At 36.4% G+C, this 13,070-nt stretch overlaps 1 protein-coding gene across 3 annotated transcripts in view; it reads left to right on the top strand.

The window, feature by feature from the left end:
* Positions 1 to 13,070, top strand: part of USH2A (usherin) — a 374,988-nt gene that overhangs the window by 205,442 nt on the left and 156,476 nt on the right. For all 3 annotated transcript variants that reach the window (XM_038134130.1, XM_038134129.1, XM_038134131.1), the window contains exon 38: positions 11,822 to 12,001. In XM_038134130.1, coding sequence (XP_037990058.1) covers positions 11,822 to 12,001 — 180 coding nt within the window. The remainder of the gene's footprint in view (positions 1 to 11,821; positions 12,002 to 13,070) is intronic.

Here is a 13,070-nt window from a genome sequence, read left to right as displayed (position 1 = left end):
AAGTTGTATTTAATTCTTGACCTTTTTTTTTTTTTTTTCCTGATGGGGCCAGATCATCTTAAGTAATTTGCAAAAGATTTAAAGTTGCTGTGGGTTTTTTTTTTGAATGGAGAATGTTTATGTTCTTACAGTAAAAACAAAATACTTCAGCAAAGGACACATTGTAATGAATAAAAGCAAGAGAGAATGTTTTAGCTGTAATGCATCTAAATTCTGACTTGTGACTTAATTCTGACTTTTGATTCCAACATAAATGTTTTGTAATGCATAGCCTGTTTTTTCATTGCTGTTTAATTCTGTTACTGCTGATACTTCCTTTATTTTAAGATGATGGCTTGGCAAGGTGTTGGTAAATAGTGTGTACTTGTTAACATTATCAATAACCAAATTGAAAGTCAAGCAAATACTATCACAAACTGATGGAAAAGGTCACTGCAAGTGTGAAGTGTAGTTCAGCAGGAATAGTTTGGATTGTCTGACAGTGGAGGAGGATACTTATAATATATTTTTCCCCAGTTTGGCCATGATTTAACAAAGAATTCAAGGGAAATACCTCTATCAATTAGCCTTCATGTTTTAATTCAACTCTTAATTTTTCTGAAAACCTTTCTCTGTGAAAGTACTTGTTAAAAAACTGGAAGGACCTTTATTGGGGCTGTTTCACCATTCTGTTCTGTATAGGGATGTTCTGGTTTTCCAGAAAAGTATTTGTTTCCAGCAGACAGCATATGGAGATCAAGCAGGACTTCAGGAATTGAGGGCTCTGTCCCAGTTCTGCAGTGCTCAGGCATTATTGCTTGGGCTCAATACAAGGCAATGAAAAGTTGCTTTGCCTCAAGTCATTTAAGGCCCAGTACCTGCTTGGGAGGAGCCTTAAAGAGCAATTTGGTTTGCAGTTGGTTGTTCCAAGTCATAAAATACTAATGCTACCAGAGCTCAAACAGCTTTTCCCTCTTCAAGAGTAGTTAGAGTTCTTGTTATCTGATACACTCTCAGTTCTCAGAGGACTTTAGGGGGAAAAAAATAATAAGAGTCAGGCTTATTTCCCTCAAGTAGTTTCCTCATTCATCCCTATTTGTTTTCAGGTTGGTTCAGATAGCATACAGGGTCATTTTCAATTGGATTTGAGTGTCTGAAATTAAGTTCTAGGACAGGAAGAATCTGGTATTGTCTCTTTTCCAGAGGAGGGAATTGAAGGAAATTCTTGCCTTCTTGCCTCTGTCAAATGACTGCATTAGCACAAAATTAATCCAAATCTGTGGCCCCCAAGATGTTGTGATGCATTTGAATGTGAGTTTGACCTAAAGAGAATCCTTAATTAACTGTATGTCCTTCGGGAGTTTCATAACATGAAGTTGCAGGGTTATACTCAGAACTCTGTTGTTTATGAATATAGAAATTATGGTGTGTTATTTTTAGTTTGGGTTTTTTTTGTTTCTTGAGGGTTTTTTAATACCTATCGTAACTTCTTTTGATGACACATCATCTAAGGTCCATACTTTTCAGCAAGATAGTTAATCAGGTATTTTTGTAAAGAAAACAAATTATTTATCTGCTTACTCTGCTTACTTGGAGATGGTGTACCAGAAAGGTTCATTGCATTTATTCTCTTGGCAAAGTGGAGAAATCTAACAGCAGAATACAGCATAAACAAGTTGACTTTTGCATGTATACATCAGAATGTTGCCCATCTAACCTTTTTAGTTTAATATTTACTATACATATGATTAAATAAAGTAAAACTCAGACCATCTCTTCATTCAACTTGGATAAGAAAGTTCCTCTTATAGTCTTGAACTTGGTACAGTGTAACCAATACTTTCAGTACCCTCTCCAAACAGAAGTCCAAAAGGGAGTGTTAAGAATCAACCTAGTGCAAAAAGCAATGACTGACTGCTAGGGGAAGACACCACCTGCAGATGGCAACAGAAGTGGGGAAAGGAATGCTGAAGCCCCTTGAAGTTCCTAGCCTGTCTTGTGATGAAGGCTTGTGAATGAGGAATGGAAGTTGTTACAAAATGCTTACCAACTTCTGCACCAGAAGGATAACCTCCACACTCTCACTGTGAGCGTGAGAGCCCTTAGCTGCTTTTCCAAGCCAGCCATTAAGGAGATTTTTCATATTTTGTCCCCTTCCTCTCTCATTTTGTTTGTCTTCTTAGTTCTAGCTACAGACCTACAACACTTATCACTCCTGAAGACATATGAGGGGGGAAACAAAGAGGATGCATAACCCATTTTCAAATAGCCATATTTAATCTGTTCACCAGAGCAGGAGTTAGGGGTATATTGCCTTGGAATTGTAGGGCATTTCAATTTTGATTTGCCTGGCTAGAAAACTCATGGTTTTGCATGCACTTCAGGATAATTATTGAGTAGAGTTTAGTCAAGCTTCAGTAGGTTTTGAGCAGCTCCACAATGCTCCATCTAATAGCATAACTCCTGTCAGGATCAGGTATGCTGTTATTTTCTTTTCCTTAGTACAGGTATCTCTGAGGAAAGCAAAATTAAAGTCCCTCTCTAATTCCTACATCTGACCATTTCTTTGGTGAAGACTCTAGCATTAGACCACAGATGGCATTTTAATTGATCTTCTGCATCACTCTATTCCCATAGTTATGGTTTTTTTGTCACATGTACATTGTCTGTCTTGTACCTTGTAATTTACTTGGTTTCATGTGATAAAGCTGAACCTCATTTTTGTGAGGAATGTATTATCAGTTTTTAACAGGCTGAAATTCCTAGTCACTGCCCATAGCAGGATTTGACTCCAAGACTGTTTCTACACCCTTGGAATAGTCTAGGGAATAATAGCAATCTTCTAGAGAGGTGGCTCTGGTAAACAGTATTGAGTAAAAGGGAATTTGCCAATCAGTTTTCCTACAAAAACAGTCTTTTAGTTAATGAATGTCCTCCAGTATTTTTAACCCACATGAAGACTACGTTGACTGTGCTTAGGTATCTATGATAGCTGCTAAATGCAAAAAAAAAATTAATGACATTAAACACAATATGATTAATGTCAATGACATAACCCAAACAAGGTATATGCAATCTGACTAGAGCTTCCACGGATAAAAAAAAGAGTTTGAATATTTCTATGTGTTGGCTTTAAACAAATAAACTTCTCTTTAGAGACCAATATAAACCCCATCTCTTTTCTCAGGTAGAGAAAATGTGATGAAAACTGGGATTTGACAAGATTTTTTTGAAGTTTTTCTTTGCACTTTATAAAGCGGAATCAAATTATATTTTAACTATGTAAGTTTCTGGTGTGATACCAGAAGGATCATTATGATCAGTTGTCCTTTTATAGGGATAATTGTGTGCACTTGATGTGGCTGTTTGTGTTACTCTTCATGTTTTAGCCCTAAATAGTCTAGAGGGAGGTAATTTATAAGTACAACAAAGAGTCACCTGAGTGATTCTGTGATTCTTTCAATCTACGAGTGCATCACTTATGATGCCTCATGAAAAGTGACTGGAAAAACCAAAAGAATGTCATATGTCAGACAAAAATCCTAGATCAAGTTTAGAGCTTCATTCCTTCCAAAGTATTACAACTAACTGTAATGGCATTTGACAGTATTGACTTTTTTATATGACTTCTTTCAGCTAACTCAGCATTCTGAAAAAATAAATAGTGTTCTCCCTCTGTGATTGAAAGGGTTAAATAGTACCAATTCATTACTACTCACAAAAGGATTTATTTTATTCTCATAAATCAGTTTTATTCCACATTTTTATTATTCCCTTGGGTCAGCTCCTCCAATTGAAATCAATACGAGTGCAAGTGACACAATCAATCTAGATATTTGATTATGGATTTGAGACTCCAAGTTCTGCTCTGTGTGTTTAGCTACTCTCCTTCTGATAGTGTCCCTGGAGAATGGAAAATTCTTATTGGCATCCATGAATTATGGGCATAGATTCAGAAACCAGATACTGTGATAATCTCCATTTATGTACTGCTGCAGCTAGAGAAAGAATGTTCTAACTGTGGAGAAGCAAACTGAAGATTTAAAAGCTAACTGGTTTTGATATTTTTTTTTTTTTTACTGTATAAAGTCCCTCATAAAGTAAACTTGGTAAAATCTCATAATTTGTCTATAAAACCCCTCAAACAAAATGAATGAAATCAGTAACTGTATGCTCTGTCATCAGCTTCAGATTGCAAGTACAGCAAATGCTTTTGATCTTTGATGTCTTGTGTCAAATGTGCAATTTTGCTTGGATTACTCAGCTGTGCTGGGACACTTCCTCCTGTTCGTACCAGGATAACAGAGCTTAGACACTGGAAGCCTTTTTGAAATCCAGAGAAGTTGGTTGTACTCATAGAATGTTTTCCAGAGTTTGGTTTAGGTCATGATTAGGTCATGAGCTGCATTCTTACTGTGTGTCTCTAAAACTCTCTGTACAGTGTGCAGTGTGGGGGCTCCAGGACTGCTGCCTCTTGGTGCTATTGCAGAAAAATGGAGTTATAGTAGAGACGAATATAATTACAGCAGAGATTTAACACTATACTGAAACACACTGTTTTAAGTGGAAGGTCTAAATGAGACTGACTCAGCTGCAAGACTCATTAGATGTTTCTGTGTTTATGAGAGAGTAATGAGAAAAACTAAAACAGTAATTAAAATCTAAAAAGTTTCTTCTTGGCAGCTTCATCAACAATTATGGAGGTTTTTTAGTTCAAAGCCTCATGGCACTGAGCTGAAAGCTCCAAAGGGTAGATGAGACCACACACTGAAGATTCCTTCCTGCCTGCCACCATGACAAAGCCTATTCTTGGCTGCAGTCATTAGCCATCCATGGGGTCTGTGCTAACTTTCTTGTATGAGCTCTCACATCAAGCTGTGGGCTTTATTCATATTTCAGTCCGTAGACTTAATGAGCACATAAATGCACATTACTTAGTATTTGCAACACTAATGATCACTTATTTCTACTGACAGGAACATGCTTTCATCATAATGATTACCCCTGCTTTGCCTTAGGGTTCTTGAAGTGCTCTGAAAATTTTCGTAGAATTATATAACAGCTGAGGTCAGAGAGCACCCCTAGGGAACAACCAGTTCAAGCTCTCTTCTCCAAGCAGGGTTAGTTGGAGCACATTGCCCAGGAGAGTGTCCAGCTGGCTTTTGAGTATCACCAAAGATGAAGGCTCTGATCAACTTCTTCCAGTGTTTGACCAATGTCAAAGTAAAAAAGTTTTTTTATAGGTTTAAACAGAATTTCTTATATTTTCTGTATGTACTCATTTTGTTCTGCTGCTGTACATTGCTAAGAAATGTTTGGCTACTTTATGCCTTCACAACAGATATTTTTAACACTTTTTGCATTTTTAAGATCCTTCCTTTATTGCAATTGCAAGTGTCCCCCAACCAGGAAGAATGATGAGCAGAACTCCATGATATCAGAAGGCTAATTAATTACTTTATTATACTATATTATACTATAACTATATTACAAAAGAATCCTAAAGAATACTAGAAGATACTAAAGAAAACTTGTGACTGTCTCTCTACAGTCAGGACACAGCTTTTTCCAATAGGCCAAGGGAACAAAACAATCCTCAGTAGAATCCAATTGACAAACTCCTTCAGATAAACGATCTTCCAACACATTCCACATGAGCACAACAACAGGAGCAGCAAATAAGAGAAGAATTGTTTTTCTTTCTCTGAGGTTCCTTGCTGCAATTCCCAGGAAATATCCTTGGCAAATTGTGCCTTGCTTTTCTCTGTGAAGAGAAATGCGGCCACATTCCTTCCCTTCTTGAGGCTAAACAACTTCAGTTCTCTCAAACTCTGTGTGACATATTCTTCAAGGCTTTAATCATCTTTGCACGGATTGCGCTCCAGTAAGTCCAGATCTGTGTTATGCTGGGGATCCCAGAACAGGATGAATTCTCCAGATATGTCTCACCAGGCTGAGTAGAGAGGAGGAATCCCTTCCTCTGACAGTGTACACATTCTGTGTGTCTCAAGACAATCTAAGATAGCTCTACCAAATCTGAGTCTGTAAGAAGCCTCTTTGAGTGATGACTTCAATACCGGTCAGAAACTAATAGTCAGAATCTGCGTCTTCTGGGTTTCATATTTCTGCTGTACATGCCAACACAGATTTTGATCTTGTTATTAAAATATTTTCCATTTTTCAGTTTTAAAACTAAAGGCTTCTTTTAATTCCCAGGGGAAAAGGAAAAAGTTAAAGTTTTTCAATGCAGATAATGTGAAACTCTTCTTATTTACAAGAAAATTAGTATTTTGGATACATCATTTTTCCAGTTTCCCACAGTGCTTTTAAATTACCCATTTTGACTCATTCAGCAACTCTCCTAACCCATGAGAGTGAAGCTTTCATGTGTTAAGAGAGTCTTTAAGTTTGAACTCAGTTTGATGGACTGTGACCATGATATGTCCATAGGAACAATACATCTGTCAGCTCAGGAGAAGGGGAACAAGACAGTAGTGGTTCAAGACATGGAGGCAAAAAATCAGCAGTGTGCCCATCTGAAAGAAAAGAAAAAAGCAAACAAAAAAAAAAAATCCTCCAAAACAGAATGCCCAAACATAAAAACCAACCTCTCCTCAAAACATAAAAAACCCCAATAGTTTGTTGAAAAGGTGGGTGTGGCACCAAAGCCAAACTGCTTCACAAGTCAGTATAACAATTGAGATGACAATTTGAGACTATTTCATTATTGCAGTTCTTAAGAAAAGAGAGCTGCCAAAAATGCCAGGGAAGTATTTTAGCTGGTTTTCTACTGGGATAATCAAACTAATGGAAAGTGATATTTTTTTATTCTAAATACTCCATTAGAAACAATGAGAAAGGAAGAGAGATAGAAAAGAAAAATCTTAACTGGGAGGAAAGTAGCTTTTGTGGTAGTTAATGAGGCTGAAGAATAGGCAAAACTAACAGGCAAAAGAATGAGCTGAGACACAAAGTGTGCATACATACAGAATTTCCCACCAAAGATGTGGTGTCAAAGAGACACAAATTAGCTGTCTCAAATAGGGACAGAAACTGGTGACAATGAGGATGAGCTCAGAGAAAAAAGGCTGAAAAAGTGAGTCCTTGTTTCATTTTTATTTTGCTATTCTAATCTTACTAACTTTTTCTGTGGCCCAAGTCCCAGGCTTAACCTCTGTATGCTCACAGTCATATAAAGCCGGCATAAAACCAGCTGTAAGTGTTTGTGATAGTTAACTAAGTAATCTTTGTATAGATCCTCACATAAACTGTTCCTTGAGCTGGATTTTTGCTACCTTTAGTCTTTGACTAGTCTTCTGCAGTGGTAATATTTCTGCTTCTGTCTGCTTGAATATTGTAGGGCAACATGTTCTGTAATTTAAAAGAGGTTATCAGGACATAATGGAGCTATAGCTAAAGTATGGATTGGTATTAATCACAAATGCAGTGATATTAATAGAATTACTTGGTATTTGCCCACACTTGTGAAATATGTGTCTTTCTCTGTTTAATACATAAAAAGGAAATATCTAAATGTATTACTTTTTCCCTTAAAAACATAAATTTTGATCCTGATGGAAAGAGTACCTTTAAATGTGCCCAGATTTGGGAGGAAAAAAGCTCTTAAGTGTAAGATGAATGTGTTTAGTTTGTATTATTTCTTTGCCATGAGAATGGTTTTGTGTTGTACCATTTCCTGCGCTCCTCACAACCTTTGTCATATGAATAAGATATCACCATGCTAATGACTAATACACAGTATTCTATGTCTGCTGATGCTATACTGTACTGATGTGACCTTTGCAATATTATGTATTCCGATTGGCTGTGAATTTCACCTCTTCCCCACAAGTTAATAAGGCTGTAAAAAGAGAGAACTTGAAATCGCCAGCCAGTCAAATTACAGAGTATTGAAAAGGTCAGAGCAGCACAGCACACAGAAAAAAATTATGGAATATATGAGGCATTACAATTCTTGTGACAATGATTATAACAAGAATGGAAAAGGATACCCATTTATGTTATTTCAATCTAGTGAACCCCATAGGATGACAGACCCAGGACAGCAGTAATTTACGCACCACTGCTCCACAGGAGCTTAATTCACCTATTTACAGGGGTGCTCAGTAACGGGAATGCACATCTGCTTTGGAGTCCCTTGCGGAGTATCCACTCAAAACCATCCTGAACCTTCAAGTACAGATACTCAACAGCTAGAGTGCTCTTTGAAGCTTAGCACTTTTAAACAGTGATTTTGAATGCAATATATGTATTTGTGTATCTTTGTTTCAACTACACATCACTTTTAAGTACATTTATGGATATTCTTTAGCCCTCATTTCTTCATATGAATCTTTTCCTGAAAAACTGACATACTTTGATCTGGTATAAACTGGGAACAGTAGAAGTATTTCTCAATTAGCCTTAGGCAAATAAGTCCCACAGTTAATTTTGGGGACTTTTGGAGAAGTGAGCCGGAAGGCTAGTAAAAGAACACAACTATAACTATGCAAAAACATGAAAAGATTAAGGAGCTTGGGGAAGCCCTTCATGTCTGCAAAGGATTTAGGTTTTCTTAAAAGATTATAGAGTCTCTTTGCCCTCTCCTGTTGGGATTTATCTTTTTGTGCAGGTGTTTGCATGCCTTAAGCATTCATGGGTGTGGTGAGCCATTCATGGATGTGTAGGAGTTTGTTTTCTACCCATTTAGGTTGTTCATGTTAACAGGATTGTGGGGCAATCTCGCTTGTTGGGGTGCTGGTGTCTGTTCCTGGCAGGGATTACAAGGCAGAAATGAGGAGGTGTTCTGGTACGAACCACTTGTCTGAAGTAGAACAATGTCTCTTAGGACTTCACACTGTCTGAGGTGACTGCTGTTTGGATCTGCAATGGACATGCTGGTGGGCTACAGTGGGACTTGTGGGCAGCATGGAGAGTAAAACACCCAAGAAAACTGGATGAAGGGAGGCCTCGTCCACTTATACTCACAAATTAGGTCCATACTGAGGCAGTCTGGGCAGGAATGGCATGGAATGATATAACGGGGTTATCGCTGTATCGCTTTCTGTCAGGCTGAAACTGTGTGTCTGCATTTTCCAGCCCACTGAAAGTGCAGTTTAGGCAGTGAGAAGTGGCAAAGCTCCATATTGCAAGTCAGCCACAGCAAGACCTGCATTTAAAGAATGTTCTTCTAATATTTTATTTGCCAGCAGCAGTAATTCCTTGTCTGGGAATTGGGATTAAACACCTTTTGTCTGTGTAAAATTTGGGCTAGGAAACTTGCAAGTACTCTTCAGCTTCTTATTAGGAGCAATGAAAAATTTTGAGCTGCTGTGTTGTCTGTCTCATTGTGAATTTGCAAGTTCATTTTTGAGCTGAATAAAATGGTTATGTAATTACATACTTCTCCTAATTATTGGGTAATTATATACTTCTTATAATTGCTGAGTAATCACTCTGCTATAACTAGAATTTAATGTTACAACTAATTGTATAATTACTGTATATTAATGTTGTTATCCAGGCAACTTGGAATAGCGTGTTATCCTTTTAATTAATTTTCTGTTACTCGAAACTGTATTTTTAAAATATAGTATAGTTAGCCATTGGAAGAAAGATTAAAAATGGAATAAAAGTATCAGCAGAGGAACTACATAGTTTCCTACCAGGCTCAGGTGGATGAAATTAAAATATTAACAAGTTAAATCTGTACTGTTGATAGGAAAATTTTAATTTTCACAAGAATTTGGCATACATAAATTGCTGTTAGACAATTTCTTTTTTGCTTGAGGTTTGACTCTAGCCTGATCTGTTAACACTGTTTTTTTAAACTTTCCCAGACATTGGAGGTGAAACTTTTGAAAATGCATCTTTTTTTTTTTCCATAGCCAGCTGAGTCCTTAAGTGTTTAATGTCCCTAGGACCTTAAGAATGTGTCTGTCAAATATTGTTGCACAATCTTCACCAATAATAAATCACAAACATCGCAAAAACTGTGATAGATAATAGGAGAAATGTGCTTTGTTGGACTGTATATTCTCCCAAATCAGACACAGGGAAAGTTTCCCAAAGGTGCAGAAGGAGGGTTTGATACACTATTTAAAAGCTCAGATCAAGTAATGCAGATGCATTTTTCTAGGTTGAGTAGCCCAAGTACATAGAGTAATCTCAGACAAAATAACTTTGCTTCTGCAGCATTCTAAAGTGGAATGTGTAAAATTTGGTGGTTGTTGCATGTAAAGAAGCTTTGCCTCCATTCCTGTACCTAAAACAGGGTCTCTCAGATAAACTTCAGTGAAATCCAAAATGAATCCATCAGGATTCATGAAATCATTCTACCTTCTCACTACCGTAGTCTGTTTGGGTGGTCTGGTGCTATGGTAGGGTCCAATCCAGGTAGAATTTGAGCAATGAGGAATTAGGCTACAAGGCAGATTTATAAAAAAGACTTTTGCAAACCTGTCCTCCTCCCCAAAACCTCAAAAAATATGCTTTTTGTATATTGCACATAGAATAACTGAAAACACCAGTGCAGTTCATAAACTCCAAAATAAAGGAAGGGCTTGGATTTGTACCATAAGTGAAGCAAATTATTCATAGGAATCCCCAAATTAGAGGAAAATCCAGATCACTCATCCATGGAAAAATGTAATGTGAGCATGACTGAAAGGTACTGCAAATACACCTTAATGCACATCATAGAAACATGGAATATTTGAAAAATTGTTTCTGATTTAATAGCATTTTGGTTTTAATAGTTCAGTTGAAACTTGCATCAAAATGAGCAAGTTCGATGAGTGTCCCTTAAAAAATTAATTTTAAAATTGATTTTTCTAGGTTTTTTGTAATTCTGTCTTATTTAGATTTTGTAAAAGACTCAGATGTAAATACTGAATCTTCTAGCTGTGACAATGTCTTAATTGATTTACAGTATTTTTATAGTTCTGCTCTGTTTGGTCTCATTCTCATACCTGTGGTCTTCGACTAGTGTTATTCTGCTGTTGTTTGTAATACAGAATTTTTATTGACTTCAGTGTGAGTAATAATAATATTAATTGTTTATGTGGTACTTCATATACTCAAAACATAGGATGATATTTAAGTGAGTCAGCTTGGCTCTGAGATATCTGACCGAGGTCTTCATTAAGTCAAAAAAATGTTACTTGACGTTTGTAATTTTTTATTTTCTAGTCTAACTAGTTATTTTGGAGAGGTTTTGGGTTTTTTTCAAAATTTTTGTAGGGTACAATATTGTCTTATCTTAAGTTTGAGATCTTAAAAGGGTTGCAAAGGACATGTAGGTTGCTGTGGTGTCCTCTGATGATTTCAACTGATAAACTAAGTACTTCAAATCCTTGTTTTGTCTTTGCAAGAACTGCAGGCCATGCTGGAAAACCTGTTACTGCAGATGACTGTTTGTTATGCATGCAATGGAATTCGCTTATCAACTCCTAAGTTAAGCATTTTCCTAGCAAATTCAAAATGTTTTGCCAGTCTTTCATGGGTATAAGAATTACCATTAATGTTTGGAATCTGCAATTATCACAGAACTGTTCTGGAACTTATTTTTGCTGTACATAGCAATCAGCTTTGCAACTGTCTGGTTTGTGTATCAGTATATTTACCAAGATTTACAAATGCCACAAACTGTTGGCAAAAGGAGAAGAAATCGTGAATAATGATTTTTCTTCCCAACAGACCAAAAATTTGTGTGTGTTACTGGTATAAGTGGCAACTCTTCATTTGAGTAGAAATAAGACTTGGTTCATAAAAACAGTGAATTGTAGCAGATGCAAGGTCTAACATTTGTTCTTTCCCTCCCTTTCTTGTTTTTCCGTAACAGATAGTGCTAATTATTCTACTGTAAATGATACTCGGATATTGTGCAGCAGCAAGGAATTCAATGTATGGGTACCCATTAAAGGCCTGATTCCATTTTCTAACTACACAGTACAAGTGAATGCGTCCAACAGCCAGGGCAGCTTGATCAGTGATGCTATAACCATAGTCATGCCTCCAGGAGGTAAGTATGAAAAAGTGCTTTTTCTGTGCATGTAACAATTATACAAACACTCTGTTCAACAAAATGTTATTTGTTATCGCAGCTGAGGACTGAAGTTCAGAAGAATATGTTTCTATTAGTAGTTCTTACTCACAAAATTCTTTTTGGCTTCTAATTTGTCACTTTGTTCCATTTAAGAGCTAGAAAATGAAAGTACGTAGTTGTGTATTATGAAGGTGAGAAGTGCAATATGTAATTAATTTTTTTTCTGTGAATGGTGGTGTATTCTGGCATGGACAGCTAATCTAGCCCGAGAATATGGAGAGACTCACCTGCATTTTGTAATCTGTTTTAGATTAAAAGTTGTAAGTGCTGACAAGGAGCACTTACTGGATAGACTTAGGGAATTTGTTTAATAATAGTAATATAAATCATTGGCAATATATTGAGCCAGAATCCACAAAATAATGTAGCTGTAAGAAAGTCAATTACAATGTGCTGATTTACAGTGAATTAGGCTGTAAGCCAGTCTGGATATTATCTTCATAACAATTTGAAATAAGAGAGTTGAGCAAATATGCCCTAAACATTTTACAATGATTTGTTTTGTGCCTTTGTTGTTGTTTGGTTTTTTTTCAAGAAAGCTTACATTTATAGCTGATGTAGATGTGCTTCTTTTGTATTTTCTTTTAATGGACACCCTAGCTAATTAGTTTTTGTTAAATAAATGTCAATGGATACAATTAATTAATTAATTAATTAAGTGAGAGTCCAACAACACTTGTTTTTGAGAGATGCATGGTGTAGCTGTTGAGCAAGAGCAATATAGAGTAAGGTACATACAATTTGAAAGCAAAAGAAGAGAAAAAAAAGAAAAAGGAGAGAAAAATCATAAAACTTGGAGTTCAAAAACCCAGCTTTGAAACAACTTGCTTGCAAACAGATGGATTGGGTTTGGGGACTTCAGAAAAGTGAGTAAATACAACACAGAGTTTTTATGACAGATTACTGAGGAACAAGGAAAAAGTCAATTCCCAGAACGTTTTATACTTTTCCTATCTGATTATCAAGCTGCACCTACTATTAAAAA

The sequence above is a fragment of the Motacilla alba genome, chromosome 3 (assembly GCF_015832195.1).
Source record: "Motacilla alba alba isolate MOTALB_02 chromosome 3, Motacilla_alba_V1.0_pri, whole genome shotgun sequence".
NCBI lineage: Eukaryota > Metazoa > Chordata > Aves > Passeriformes > Motacillidae > Motacilla > Motacilla alba.
Note: the sequence above shows the minus strand (reverse complement) of the source record. Positions and strands in the feature narration are given on the sequence as shown.